At 38.8% G+C, this 16,200-nt stretch overlaps 1 protein-coding gene across 2 annotated transcripts in view; it reads left to right on the forward strand.

Annotated features, from left to right (window-relative positions):
• Positions 1–15,499, forward strand: part of LOC140476553 (transmembrane protein 87A-like) — a 69,074-nt gene extending 53,575 nt beyond the window's left edge. For both annotated transcript variants that reach the window (XM_072569335.1, XM_072569336.1), the window contains exons 15-20: positions 2,277–2,380; positions 4,860–4,933; positions 5,244–5,305; positions 6,614–6,666; positions 10,475–10,505; positions 14,721–15,499. In XM_072569335.1, coding sequence (XP_072425436.1) covers positions 2,277–2,380; positions 4,860–4,933; positions 5,244–5,305; positions 6,614–6,666; positions 10,475–10,505; positions 14,721–14,762 — 366 coding nt within the window. In that variant the 3' untranslated portion in view covers positions 14,763–15,499. The remainder of the gene's footprint in view (positions 1–2,276; positions 2,381–4,859; positions 4,934–5,243; positions 5,306–6,613; positions 6,667–10,474; positions 10,506–14,720) is intronic.
• The last annotated feature ends 701 nt before the right edge of the window (positions 15,500–16,200 follow it).

Raw genomic sequence — 16,200 nt, forward strand, 5'->3', positions numbered from 1 at the left:
TGGTTTCCAGCATCTGCAGTCATTGTTCTTACCTTCAACATATTGTCTAGCTATCACCATTGTTAACAGCTAACCCGAGAATGCAACTTTTTAAAAAAAAAGGTTTTGTGATTTACACATGAAAGAAGTGAAACTATCACTGTATTCTAACAGATGTAAGGCTTAACAGACAATCAATTTTTCAATGTATAATTTCAGTTACATCACACTGTAAATTTTTGCTATAAATTCTGTGTGTTAGGATTGAGCCCTCCACTACCACCTGACGAAGGAGCGTCGCTCCGAAAGCTAGTGTGCTTTCAATTAAACCTGTTGGACTATAACCTGGTGTTGTGTGATTTTTAACCATTACTGTCAGCATTCCAGACCTTAACTACTCGCAGCAATGTCACCATTACATAACATAGGATGTGGAACCAAGTTAACATTGACGAGAACTCGTGGATAATTGTACAGCATGTTTCACTGGCTATCACTGTTTGTGAAGGTTTTCTGAAATAAGACGTAGGAGCAGAAATAGGCTATTCGGCCCACCAAGTATCTCTGCCATTGTGTGAAATAATGGCAAATCTGATAATCCTCAATTCCACATTCTTGCTCTTTCCCCAAACCCTGCATTTCCTTTTTGGATTAAAAATCTGTCTATCTCAGCCCTGAATATTCTTTTCAAACCAGCCTCAACAACCTTCTGCAATAAAGAATTCCACAAATTCACTACCCTCTTGAAAGTAGAAATTCTTCCTCCTCTCTCTCTTACTCTGGGATTATGTCCTTTAGTGAAACAATCAATGTTCCCTCAACTGGAAGGCACCACGCACATTGATTGTCAAACTACTGCATGAATTCTGCCTCCTTATGCTGCGTTCTTCCAGCCTCCTGCTTGTATGTACTGACCACTTGTATGTACCGACCACTTATATTCATCTATTACTATCTCACCACTCTGCCCCTCTCCCCAATCATAACCCTTCCACCCCCAATCCCCTTCATCTGCAGCTCCCCATATCTCCACTTCCATTCCTAAAGAAGGGTTATACCCAAAACATCAACTTCTCCACCACCCGATGTGGCCTGGCTTGCTATGTGCTTCCAGCCTCCTGCTTTTCTACTCTGGAAACTATTGGAAAATATGTACCATGGACATCTCTGCAGAAGAAAAAGAAATTGGAGAAAACGTTGGAAAAAACCTATGCATATCTACTCTGTTGAGCCCTTTAAGAATCTTTATGTTTAAATAAAGTCGTATCTCATTCTTCTAAATTCCAATGACCACAAGCCTAATGTATTGATCCTCTCCTTATAGGAAAATTCGTCCATACCCAGCATCAACCTACTCTGCAGTGTCTCCAGTGCCAGTATATTCCCCCCCTCCTTAAGTAAAAGAATCAAAAGTGTTCATGGTATTTGAAGTGTAGTCTGACAATTGCCTGGTATAGTTTTAGCAAGACTGCCCTATTTTATTTTCCATTTCCTTTGAAATAAAGTAAGCATTCATTTCTGAAACAAAAGAGGAATGACAGTATAAATAAAAGAAGTTTATGTTTGGTTTTGTTTCACAGTAAAGAGATGCCATTTGCTGTTACGGAAGTCAAAATATGGATGAAGTAGTTCCTCTGTGATGTAAAAGCACTATTCTATATGGTTCCAGCTGAATGAACATGAGATGGAGAAGTTGATATTTCTGGGCTGAGTCAACTGGTTTCAGTCATTTGTGTCATAACTGGCTTCATGGTTCCTGTACTTAGGATGTTGGATGGGAGAGTATTTATCTGCAGTCTCACTCCTGATGGCTACCTCATAGCCTATAAAGATACGAATGCAGGAAAGACAAAGATCATTTTGTCCATAAAACACTATGGATTCCATGTACACCAAGAACCAAATCATTGCAGTCACCTGAGAAAGGTTAAAAGTAACTCATGCCAATTTTAGACAAATCAGTGTTTTCATGCCAGCTACTAAAGGAAAGAAAGAAAGATTGAAGAGACTAAAATAACTTGCTTGTTAACTCAGTTATTGCAGACCCTCCTTTCTAGAAGTTAACCAACACCCAAACTGTGATGTTGATGCTTGTGGCACTGTACCAGTACAGGGTGTAAGTGTGTGTGAGAAACCTTTGGGGTGGCTGCCTGTCACACCTGTGGAAATATGTCTGAGATGTTAGTAGGGAAGACAGTACAATACTTAAATGAATACCATTCAGGAAGTGAGAAGAAACATTGAATGAAGTCATGTACAAGCAGCACTTTGATTCCTTTCTTCCATGTTTTATGCAGGACTGGAGAGAACGGTGGATAGATGATGCATTCTGGCGATTGCTGTTTTCCATCATTCTACTGGTCATAATGATCTTGTGGAGACCTTCGGCAAACAATCAAAGGTTTTAGTGTATTTTTTTGGCACAAATTTCTAAATGTTTTCACTCTCTTGTTTCAGATGACAATTAATAGGGTGTTGATGAGAATGAAGAATATGTTTCACAGACTGTGTAGCCCATGAGTACTTTTAATTGGTAACACAGAGGCAAAGACATGAGAGGGTTAAATTTAACAAGTAGAATTATACCTCCTGTTTCAATGCCTGGTAGATGGCTATAAAACAGCAAGGGTAAACACTGCATAATACGAAGCAGAGGATCTGGGTTTCTCGTATGGGAGATCTCATTGCCCCAGAGAAGAATTGCTGTTTTCATTTGTGACTGCACAAAAATGTACTGGGAGAACCTTGTTTTGGCCACATCTTAATGTAGCTATTCAGTATAATCACACCAGAGGGCTGAATGAAGTGAGTGATATGTGACCTATAAAGATAGAAGAGTATAAAGACTTGGCTTGGCCTGTCTCGAGGATACAGTTTCTCATATTTTACCAGTTCAAGCAAGAACATTAACTCAATTTACTCTCTCTTGTCTTACGCTACTACCATGCATTGAACACTCATTGCTTTCTCCCTACATCTCTTTGTCGAATATACAATGCTTATTGATCTTCATCCAGCAATCAAATTGCAGAATTGCTTGCATCACTGACCTAGTTCTCCCTTTGGAATCTCCCTTTATAATGTTTTAACTTGGTGTTACTGAATCGATAATTTCTCATTCATCTTGTCTCCCTCCAATATTTCTAACAGTGGTATCCTGTAATTTGGGGCCTAAATTCTCTCTGAAGGTTTTTTGTTGATAATACTTACCTTTTGTTTAGTTCTTTGATTGTCATTCTTCAGTGATCATATTGTTGGAAAAGTAGGAAAAGATATGTAGGAAAAGTAGGAAAGATAAAACGAAAGCTTAGTAACAAATGGGAGTTCTGTGAAACTGCTCTGGATGTATTTTGGGGATTGGTTTAGTAGTTGTATTGGATTCCCATACTAACATTTAGAACTAACTAAGATTCCTCCCAACTATTAAGTTTACCTCAAAACTAAACCAAAATACTGAAGATCCTGGAAATCTAAAAATAATAATAGAAAATTACTGGATCACTGTTCAGCTCAGACAACATTTTTGGACAGGAAAGAGAGTTAGCTTTTTGGATTTACAACTGTTTTTCAGAATCTTGTACACCAGTATGATGACATCTTTTGGTTGTCTGTACACCTGAAGTGGCCAGGTTTTGAGTTCATAGATTTAGCAAGGTTATCATTTGCCAAGCAATAAACCTCTTTTGAGGAGCAGACTTAAGCTCCCAGTATAGATTGCTACCTAGATCTATGGTGCAAGGTTGGTCACATTTGCTTTTCCCTCTCTCATACAACAGTAAAGAAGGATTGGTAAGGTGAGCACTCAGGAAGGAAAAATAGCTGTAAAATTAACTGCAAACAATCAAAATTGTTTTTAAAGTTTTTTAAATTTTGTAACAGTAAAGTATGGTGTTTTCAGCATCTTGTGCTATATAGCTCAAGAAATGGATTTCCCACTATTATCATGCATTTATTTAATGTGTACAGCATGTATGGGATTAATGAAATGTTGAATTTTAATGTTGTTGTTTGAATTTTTATTTTCAATCATGATAAATCATTACAGAAGCTTCATTTATTCATGCATAAATGAGAAAATTTGTGGGTGGTTCTGAAGAAAATCTCTTACTTAGAAGTTTCTTTCAGTGGTAGAATTCCATTGAGTACTGTTGCAAGAGTACTTGCCAGAGAAGCGAGGAGGCAAATCTGTTTAATCTTTAGTTTTATGTATTAATTTATACATTTGATCCTTGTTATAAAAGTCACAACCTAAGCAGCTGCACAGTGAAGATAGATCTACTCTTCCAAGCTAAATGTCAGTATTAGTTCATGTGACATTAGTACGTGATTAGATTAGATTAGATTACTTACAGTGTGGAAACAGGCCCTTCGGCCCAATAAGTCCACACCGACCCGCCGAAGCGCAACCCACCCATTCCCCAACATTTACCCCTTTACCTAACACTATGGGCAATTTAGCATGACCAATTCACCTAACCTGCACATCTTTGGACTGTGGGAGGAAACCGGAGCACCCGGAGGAAACCCACGCAGACACGGGGAGAATGTACAAACTCCACACAGTCAGTCACCTGAGTCAGGAATTGAACCCAGGTCTCTGGCGCTGTGAGGCAGCAGTGCTAACCACTGTGCCACCGTGCTGCCCAAACCGTGCCGTTTTCCTGTGAACAGGAAAAATGTGTTTACTTATCAGCACAGATAAGTGATACATTATATCTCCAAGAACTAATCAATAAAACACTTCGTCTTTTAAGGAAATCTCATATTCTCAGTAAATACATCCATCCATCCAACACCTTCCTTTGCACAACATCATTTCCAGTTCACTTGGCAATTCCACACAAATTGGGGTAATGTTAAGAAAGCTATTTGTTTTGCAGGTTTGCTTTTTCCCCTCTGGCAGATGATGATTATGATGATGAACTAAAAGAACCAATGCTGAACGAAGCTTTTGGTGAGCAAAGTTGACCTACTTAGTAATCATAGTCTACAGTAGAATGTGTAATTAGATAAACAAATGAAGAGTAAGAAATTGAGTAAATTAGAGCTTTGAATTTTTGCAAGGTTTCATAGATTCATTGGGAAATAAAAATGCTGAGCAATTTTGTAGTTTATTGGATTAACTCGAAAATGGTTTGCAAGGTACATTATTAGACGAATATTATATTAAGAGGCCTCCAATACGAAAATGAAATGGTGACAGAAGTGATTCCATTTATTGAGAACAATTTATGGAAGTTATATCCCCATGTCTTTTTTTGCAGAGGGAATGAAGATGAGGGGCACAAAATCAGAGTCTAATGGCTCTGCAAAACTTAATAAAGTGGTAAGTAAGATGGCAAATAATGTTGATTTAAAGGTTCAGTGTTGAGATATATATGGACTTAGAGCAAAGTAACGGAGAAATGTTTCATACTAATGCGCATGTATGTCAATCTGCAAAACACTGAAGTCAATAATTATAAACAGGATATGTTTCTTTTTATCCAACCCAAAAGATATATTTTCAGAGAAAAGGCAAATACTAACATGTTTCATGGAAATTAAAGTGGATGGAGAGTAGAATCATTGAATACAGTGCGGAGAGGACGGCCTGCCCTAACAAGGATTCCCTTTAATTGCCTTCTAGTAAATCCTGCAAGACAATTAGTGACTATGAATGACAGATGTTGACAAGTGTTTAAGCTGCTGAGGCTGGACTTGGTGATATTCCCATTGTGATTGATATGCTGATTACTACAATCACTATTTAGAAAGTCACACGACAGAGAAATAGGCTGTTCGGTCCATCATGTCATCACTGACCAACAAACACAAAACCTGCATCTAGTCCATAGCCTACTATGTCCTGGCATTTTAAGTGCTCTCCTAGTTGCTTTTTCAAAGTTACAAGGGTACCTGCCTCCTCCATCCTCTCAGGCAGTGCATTCCATGTTTCTCCCATCCTCTAAAAGACAACATTTTTCCTCTGATCCCCTTTAAAACACTTACTCTTCACCTTAAACTTATGCACTCTAGTCTTAGACACGTCTACCACGGGGAAAAGTTTCTCACAATCTACCCTATCTATTGCCTCTTGTAATCTTGCAGAGCTCAGCGAGTTTTAAGAAGATTTGTAGCTCAGGTTGAGGTTTTGGATATATGTTTGCTCGCTGAGCTGCAAGGTTCATTTCCAGATGTTTTGTTACCCTACTAGGTAACATCTTCAGTGGGCCGCAGGCAAAGCAATGCTGAAAATTCCTGCTTTCTATTTATACGTTTGGGTTTCTTTGGGTTGCATCTATCAACAAACACATCGAGTTAGACCCCACCTACCACCCCCTGAGAAAAGGAACTGGAAGTGACTTCACCACAGGAAATAACTTCACCATAGGAAATGACATCACCATGCCAAAATCAGCATGTTAAAGCATTGAATAACCTTAGAGATGACTAAAATGGTTGACAAAGTAATTAGTTAATTTCTCATAGACTGCATCCACTGTTTGCTTTTATTATTGTTTGTTCTTTTCCTCACTCTGGTGTACTCTTTTATGTCTGGGTATGATAGTTTAAGTACATTTGTCACTATCATGAAGGATAACTTGTTTATAGTATAGCTTTCAATTCTTAAAACCCTTGTCATTTTTCACAGGATGAAGATCTGAAATGGGTTGAGGAGAATGTTCCATCTTCCATGGCAGATGTGTAAGTGACTTTAATTAGTACAAACTTAATCGTTGTACAAGAAGCTTTCAAATGTATCCATCACTATTACTTCCATATATCAGCAGTTTTTAATGGTATTGGTATATTTCACATGGAGTAACACAGGTTAAGGACAGATGTATCCTTCCAAAAAGTTAGAAAGTAAAATGTAATTTCCTCAAAATTCTTTTTGTAAGTTATGAAAATCACAGAATTAATTTATAGTAATGGCAAGTATAGTGGAATGTCGATGGGTGGCGTCACTTAACTTGAATTCATAATTTGAGAGGAAAATAAAAATAAGAAAAGGTGATGAGCATATGAAAGTTGCGCTGAAATGATACCAAGCTTAATCTTAAAATCCTATGGACTGATTGAAAAGGAATGTGGAAAGAGCTGAAAATACAAATCGAAAAGTTAATGTGAAAATTAAAGCTTTGAATGTTCAAACCTTTCATGGTAACCTTCAACAATGACAGCGATGCAAGCGTTTCATTTTGAACTCTGAAGAGATAAACCTTGACTCCTAAAGAAGGAAATAGTGAGACAGAGGGTCACCTATATCTCTTCCAACCTCATTTACTGCATCAGGTGCTCCCAATGTGGTCTTCTCTACATCAGCGAGATCGAACGCAAACTTGGGGAACAGCTCAGCAAGCATTGTAGCTGGCTCCGCAGGGGTTGACCAGACCTCCCAGTCACGCCTATATGAATTCTCCCAACCACTTCCTTTCCAACATGACCATCCTTGGCTGCCTCCATTGCCAAAACAAACCACATCTTTTTAAGAAAGAATACTTGTCTTCCGCCTGAACACCCTACAGCCCGGATAACTCAACATTGAGTTCTCCAATTTCAAATAAACTCCCTCCCCACCCCCGACTTTCTTCCCAGCCCCTTCCCCTCCCTTCCACTGCACCCTTGCACCAACCAGATTCATTCTTCCCATTGACAGACCAGGTTGTACCCTCTACCTGTCTTCACCTATCCCCACTTCACCATCCTGCCCCCACCTCTCTCTTTATCTGCAGCTCCCCCCACACCCACCCCCAGTCCTGAAGAAGGGTTACACCCAAAATGTCAACCTCTGCACCTCCTGAAGCTGCCTGGCTTGCTGTGTTCTTCCAGCATCCTGCCTGTCCTCTTTATTAAAGGTAGTATTAAAATATTTTTTTAAATTGTTTTGAGGAAAGACCATCAAAGATGCATTTATAATCATACAATCTTGAAAGAAAATTAAATGTAACAGTGAATGATCAGCGGAAATGTAATTATGGCTGCCCAGTGACTCAAAGTTTGTTAATTCAGAGAAAACATGGAAAGATGGATGAAACGTCAGGGTGAAGTGTTAATCACACCACAGTGCAACATTACTTTCTCCTCTCTTTCAGAGTACAAAAAAAGTACTATCATACACATGGCAATTATTTCCTAACTGCTAAAGAATTTAGTTTTTCATACAACTTGACAATTTTACAAGAAAATAATACAACTTTTTCCATTCTCCTAAGTATGATTCAGAATAAAGAATTGAGCAAACTCCCTTTTTTAGAGAGAAAATTATGGTTTTATTTCTCTGTAGTATTCATCTGCAGTTCACCTCAAAACCCTTGTAATTTCATATAATTTTCTTTGGAATGTCTTATTAAACAGTTTGGCCTGCTTCCTTGAGTCTGAAACGGTCTACACTGTTTCTTATCACCTATGATACTTTTAAGTATGATACTATGAAGATTTGTTTTTATTTGGGCAACCACATGCATTTCTCTTAGGGATAAAAAAGATAATTTTATTCCAAGTCAATTTTTTTAAGTCTTGTAAGCAAAATTCTAAAATCCCAAATTTATCTAAAGAATGAGTTGTAAGAAATTATAAACCCAGAAGTATAGGCAGGACTTTGATATTACATCTGCTATTGAGGCACTGGGGGAGGATAGGGCAGCACGGCAACAAAGCTATACAGTGAAGTGACCAGGGATGACTTGTTTCTTCCTCTGTCCTAACCTATTCTTTGGATTCAGATGGTGAAGGAGCACCATATTGCTCAGTGCTTCTAACTAGACTTATGGTTTGCTATTTCAAGGTGTTGACTGGCAGCATAAGATCCACAAGATGTGAAAACCAGAAGTAAAAAGCAGGATTTTGCTGGTGGTTTTGCATTTGCTTTTGTCAGACAAAAAAATGATTTTAACTATGGTCAATGTGAGGATACTATGGCTTTAAGAAGTGTATTTTGTCGTGTTTTTTTTTGGGAGAGAAGTTTTAAGGCAGAAGCGACAAGCTGTCTATTGAAAGCTCTTAAAGTAAACAGCTTGGGAGACCTTGGCATTTTATTTGAGGGAGATCTGTTTAAATATGTCTAAGCATTGCCAAAGTTCAACTGGAAGGATATAGAAGCCTTTTTCATTTCATTTAAGAAAGTGGCTAAACAAATGAAGTGGTTAGTAACCATGTGGGTACTGTTTCAAAAAAGTTGGTCGGTAGAGATAATGAAGTAAGTACTATCAGAGGAGGTATCTGGGGCATCTAATGAGGTGAAAGTGCTGTCTTGAATGCACATGAGCTCGTAACAAAGTCTTCAGACAACGTTTTGGGAATCTAAGAAAGGAACCTGGTCAAATGTACATTGAATTTGAAAGGATCAAAAAAAGTAATTTTGATAGGTGGATAAAGGCATTGAAAATAGATCAAATATCGTGGAGAGATAATTATTTTACAGGAGTTCAAAAATTCACTTCCTGAGTCATGTTGAAGAGCAGAGAGTTAAGACTGCAAGATTAGCAGCAGAAATGGTAGATGTTTGAGTTCGTTCATAAATCAAAGTTTGGCTTCCAACATCAATTTAAATTTATGATGACTAGAAATTGAGGGAAAGAGAAATCCTTGCATGGAAAGGGAAAAAAGGAGATCTCATTTAAGATGAAGATAGTTTATCACAGGACAAAAAGAAAACCCATGAGAGAGAAAGAAGTTTTTTTTAAAAAAAAGCTCAGGTGTTTTTGCTGTAATAAAGTAGACCACATGAAGTCAAAGTGTTGGTCGTTCAGTAAAAGCACTGGGAGGATGGATGTGGGTAAACAGAATAAGCCAGTGAGTTTTGTTGAAGTAGTCAAGGAAAGCTCAGTGGAAACTAAAATGTTGCAAAAGAACGTACAATGTGATCAGGGGTTGGTTGAGAAGAAAATGTCAGATCTTGAAAGAATTTATTTGTGACAGTAAGGTTTACTCATGTATGCCAGGAGGGGAGCAGACAAAGAAATTAAAATTTTAAGATATGCAGGAGCACATCAGTCATTGGTGAGAGATGGAATGTTACCAGAAAAGGTGATAACATATGGAATTCATGGTGGGAAGTGCAGTATTCCATTATATAAAGTGAGTTTGGAGAGTCTGGCGAAAAGTGAAGTGGTGGTCAGAAGAGAAAGATTTCTGGTTCCACTCATACAGTTTATCATTGGTAATGATATAGCTGGATCACAGATGGGAGTGATGCCTACTGTGGTTGAAAATCCAGTGGAAAGTCAGGCAACTGTGTTGTTACAGGAAGTATAGCCTGGGATTTTTCCTGACTGTGGTAACAAGATTACAAAGCCACAGTTTGAAGCTGGAGGACAAATCAAAGAATAAAGGTGAAGTTGAAATTCGATTATCAGAGACGTATGTTTGATCAAATGGTTGGAAACCAAGGCAAAATACACCTCTTAGAGTCACAGTATCATCACATCTATTTCACACTGATATTGGCCACACTACCATGATTGTGGTGTACTCCTGTACCTTTCTTAACTCACCTTTTATTTTTTTTCAGTGCACTTCCAGCACTTCTCGACTCAGATGAGGTAAGCAACAGATTTATGTAACATTTAATTGTAAAAGTGTTGACCCATATACTTGAGGATGTTTGCTGGCATAAGAGGAATTGATGTGGCAAGAGTATGCGTTGATGCATGTAAAATTGTTTCTCTACATTAAGTTAGTAAGTTTTGGGAAGATTTGTAGCACAGGTTGAGGTTCTGGATGTAGGTTTGCTTGCTGAGCTGGAAGGTTCATTTTCAGACATTTTATCACTGTACTAGTAACATATTCAGTGAGCCTCCGAATGAAGCACTAATAGTGTAGCCTGCTTTCAATTTACATGTTTGGATTGCCTTGGGTTGGTGATGTCATTTCCTGTAGTGACATAATTTCCTATGGTGATGTTCCTGTTCTTGCAAAAATATCTTTCAAGAATTGGAACAAATACTATATTTGACAAACAGGCAGAAAACTAGCCACCAGCATACATGAACATCAACTAGCCACAAAAAGACATGACCCACTCTCACTCGTAACCTTTCATACGGATGAGGAAGGACACCACTTCAACTGGAACAACACATCCATCCTAGGACAAGCCAAACAGAGACATGCACGACAATTCCTAGAACCATGACATTCCAACTAGATCTCTTATCAAGAAACACATTGACTTGGATCCCGTTTACCACCCACTGAGAAAAAGAACTGGAAGTGACCTCACTACAAGAAATGATGTCACCATAGGAAATGACATCACCAACCCAAGGGAACCCAAACATATAAATAGAAAGCAGGCTATATTCATTGGCTCCATGAAGATGTTACCTAGTATGATGACAAAATATCTGAAAATAAACCTTCCAGCTCAGCGAGCAAATCTACATCCAGTCTACATTAAGTTTCTGTACTGACTTAAACTCCCTTAAAGAAATATGCAAAAATCTCTCAGAAATAGAAAAAAACTGGAAGAGGATTTGATCCTGATCTTTGGTGATGTGTCATTACTGAGGGATTTGTAGCATATGTTCTTCAGTTTGTATCACATTCGCATCCAAGTCAGGAAACTATGGTTTCAACTTTATTCCTTCATTTAAACTAACTGGCCCAATAGTGCACTGTTAAAGATCACCAATAAATGAAAATTAAATCATTCACTTTGGTGCAAAAGATCCCATGTCACTGCTCAATGAATAGTGTCCCACTTTCCCTTGTTAATCAAAATAATCAAAAACAGATTAGCTAAATTTAACTGTATGATAGACCATGCTTTGAGCTTCCCTTGCCTGAAAAATAACAACACTCATTTAAAATTAAACTTTGAGATGCATGTAGGCTTAATATAAATGCAAGTGTGTACTAATAGTTACTTGATACGAAGGTAATGTTGCCATAGTCTTACTAAACCATAAAGCTGCTCTCCTATTAGAGAGAGATGACTGGTGGTGGTTTTACCTGAGGGTCATCATGCCACAGGCAAAAGGAGGGGTTGAGAAAGATAATCCTTTGTTGGTGTCACTCTGCAATTGCAAACCAGCCATCCAGCCAACCAAGTTAAACTGGCCCCCTTTTACTTGATATGAATCTTTTCAGGCAGTGGTGCAATCAAAAATATGGATGCAAAGGAGGAAGAGTCACTGAATCAATGCTAGGAAAGCATTAGGCTAATATCAGTAGGAATGCAGTCATTAACAGAATATGACATACTAACCTGTAACAGGTTTTGAAATCTGGGGTCGACCTTGGCAATTCCTCCCCATGAATATCAACATTTATTGACACTGGAGGTACCTGGCATCCAGGTTTACATGTAGCTGAGCTCACTTTTAGAATCTAATTCAAATGTGATTGTCAGTCAGTGTTTGAAATAGTAGAGTTAGGAAACCTTTCAGTTGAAGTACCTAGTCCTGGTGTAGGTCTGTGTCGAAGAGCGTGGTGCTGGAAAAGCACATCTGGTCGGGCAGCATCCGAGGAGCAGGAGAATTGACGTTTCGGGCATAAACCCTTCATCAGGAATGAAGCTTGTGGGCCAAGGGGGCTGAAAAATAGATTGGGGGGGGTAACTGGGAAAGTGATAGGTAGATGAAGGTGAGGGTGAAAGTCATAGGTCAGAGAGGAGGGTGAAGCAGATACGTGGGAAGGAAGATGAACAGGTAGGACCGTTCAAGCAGGTGGTACCAAGTTAGAAGTTGCGACAAGGATAACGTAGGGGGTGGGGAGTCACTGAGGGAATGGTCTCTCCGAAATGTAGATACGGGTGGCGAGGGAAATGTATCTCTGGTGGTGGGGTCTGTTTGTGGGTGGCAGAAATCGCAGAGGATGATGTGATGTATCCAGAGGTTAGAAGGTCTTGACCAGGGCAGTTCTGTCATGATGCGATTGGCGAGGTGGGGTTCAAGGGCAGAAGTGCAGGAAGTGGAGGAGATCTGCTGGAGAGCTTCATTGACCATGTGGGAGGGGAAATTGCATTCTTTGAAGAAGGAAGCCATCCAGGATGTGCTGTGGTGGAATTGGTCCTCCTGGAAGCAGATGAGGTGGAGGAATTGGGAATAAGGATAACGTTTTCACAGGAGGCAGGGTGGGAGGAAGTGTAGTCCAGGTACCTGTGGGAGTCGGTGGATTTGTAGTGGATGTACGTATTGAATTGGTCGCCGGAAATATAGATGGAGAGGTCCAGGAAGGGGAGGGAGATGTCTGAGGTGGTCCAGGTAAACTTGAAGTTGGGGTAGAAGATATTTGTGAAGTTGATGAACTGTTCAACCTCATAGGAGCACAAGGTAGTACCGATACAGTCATCGATGTAGCAGAGGATGAGGTGGGGAATGGTGCCAGTGTAGCTGCTGAAGTTAGACTGTTCCACATACCCAATAAAGAGGCAGGCATAGCTAGGACTTTTGTACATGTCCATGGCTACCCCTTTGGTCTGGAGGAAGTGGGAGGATTGGAAGGATAAATTATTGAGGGTGAGGACCAGTTCAGCCAGTTGAATGAAAGTGTCAGTGGAAGGGTACTGGTTGGGTCAACGTGCGAGGAAGAAACTGAGGACTAGGAGACCTTCGTTATGGCGGATAGATGTATACAGTTTCTCCTGATGTAGGTCTATGTCTTAAAAACATCAGGTGAAGATTTATTCAGTTGCATATTTTCAATTCTTCAAAGTTTGCTGTTCCTCTGGAAGCAGGATAATATTAAATCCTTATGGAAACTCGATTCAAACCACACTCTTACAAAGCGGCAAAGTCCATTTCTGGATTGCACTGAAACAGCTGGTTTCTGCCAGAGCTTGATTTTGAATTTGGCCACAAAGGAGTGTAGGGAGCTTCAACCTATCAAAGTTTCCATCCTGATTACATTCAGTGATCCCTGCATATTATCTATGGACATCATAGGAGAACTGACTTCAGCTCACAAATAAAGATTGAAAACTTGCCAAGCTGTCAAATAGCTAATGAGATCTGTGTCTACCAAGTACTTGGAGAAGAGAAATGGAAATAAACTGAAGCGTTTCAAAATACATAATTCCATGAAAATGCAAAACTGTGGGTGTACCTATGCCCCTTGCACTGCAGTAGTTCAAAGCAACAATTTACCACTATCTGAATGAAAATTAGAGATGAGCAATAAATGTTGCCATAGGCAGTGACACCCACGCTCTGTGAGTGAATAGGAAAAAAATACTTAGAGATCCAAAATTCTAATTGTGTTATTCTAAGTAGTGGCATGGAGTGCAACAGAACAGACGTAATTATAAATTAATACAAAATACTGGCTAGACTACGGTCATAAAGAGTGGGGAGGGGTTGAGTGCCTGATGAGAGAGAAGAGGGGATTGAGGCATAGGATGGAAAAATGTGGATTCACTCAAATGATGATAAGGCACACTATTTGTGAAGGAATTGAAGATACGAGAATCATTACCACTTTAGTAGAAATGGTTCAGGAAATTTGAATGATTTCTCTTAAATATGAAGAATTCTGACTGAATACAAAAATAAGACAATCCTCTTAGTTAGAATCAATAACAAGTAAAGAGGTTAGAATAAATGTTTTAACATAATTTTGGAACAGGGATTATTTTTATCAGCCAAAGTTGAGAGTAATTTGAAATACAGATCATAATTTAAAGATATTATGGCTATGGGGGATAAAATTGCAAAGTGTTTAATTGTGGATTACTCTACTAGAGAACCAGACCAGTGAGGTACATGCTCTAAATTGCAGTTAAGGAAAATTCTGCTAATGATTTCCTTGTTTTTCAGGAAATTATGACGACAAAATTTGAGATTTCAAAAATGGAGTAAAAATTACATGAACACAAAACATTGCACTTGTTCTTGAAATAATAACTGTCGAGGAAAAGATGTCTTCAGACTGCACAAAGCACCGAAACTGTACAGTGTCACATGACTTCACTGGGATTGGGTGGGCAGAGGTGTGTTTTATACTTGGATAAAGTAAAATTCTGTTTATTTTAAATGACTAAATTATTTTGCTAGTGCTTGCCATAAGGTGTCTAGTTTGGGTAAAATTATGTTCTTTGTTCCAGTAAAATAGCTGGTCTGCTGCTATTCCTAAGCAAAAAGTGTTACACAGAGGTCAAAGTTGCAAGTCAACACTACCCAGCTGATGTTATTTCTTACTTTCCAACTCCTCTTTGCCAAATGAAATGAAAAATAGGGCTGCCTCTGTGCTCCATGCCAGGTTTCTCACTAACATGCAGGCAGTACACTGGAGATGTTGTATTACCACTAGTCCTGTGCAACTCCAGAGAATTATTTCCTGTTCCCAGGATACTTCTGGTGATAATTTGTGTATAATTCCAGGAAAGAGGTCAGTTTAGTAGTTTCTAGAGTGTACATTTGGATTTGAGGAGCTGACTGCCAGTAATGCTGGCAGATGGACTGTGCATTTAGCTTCAATTGTCAGAAAAATTAAGTCTGTAAATCTGGTGTTGGAGAAGTTTGCTAAAACTATCAAGGCAGCCTTATTGTGATTATCTTGTTTTCAAATCAAATAAAACTGTATGGGTGAAATTCTACAGCTGTTTTGTGTTTTTTAAGGATTAATTTAAAACGAAAAGCCCTCCATGTACTATCCCTAATGTATTAGTCAATTCTGCTCAACTAAGAGAACAGTGATTTATCTTTTGGAGTCCTTTTTGTTTTTTTTTTTTTTTAAGTACGTCTTTTCCTATAGTCAAAAAAGAAAAGAAAGTAAGGTTGAAGGCTAAAACCAATCCTCTCAATAATCAACAGAGGTAGACATGAAAGCAAAATAGAAGTAGGATGTTTAGCTCATGGGGACGAGCTTTCTCATATAATGTCCTTGGGAATGTTTTGTTTCTGTTAATCTGATCTCAACACTCAGGATTCAATCCACAGGACCGCATTACATTAGTTATTCCCATCATACCTTCATCATGCAGGTGCTTCGTTCTCATTCTTCCTGTTTATTAACACACTTAAACTATCGCAGTTGACATTTAAACTTATTTCCTATTTATCTCAAAGTCTGTTTACTAATTTTCTGGTATTGTTTTAGGCCTGAATTCTTAGTGATTCATTTTAAAGTACACTGCATACCTTGTCGGCAACAATAAAACATAACAACGGTGTTGTGCCGACCACTGATCCTCATGTATGCACCCTCAAATTTCTGTGACCATATGCATGCCCAGCAGTCTCTTAAATGTCCCCAATGACTCTGCCAGCAGCAGTTGTGGAGGCAACGCATTCCATG

This window comes from Chiloscyllium punctatum, chromosome 4 (genome assembly GCF_047496795.1).
Source record: "Chiloscyllium punctatum isolate Juve2018m chromosome 4, sChiPun1.3, whole genome shotgun sequence".
Taxonomy (NCBI): Eukaryota; Metazoa; Chordata; class Chondrichthyes; order Orectolobiformes; family Hemiscylliidae; genus Chiloscyllium; species Chiloscyllium punctatum.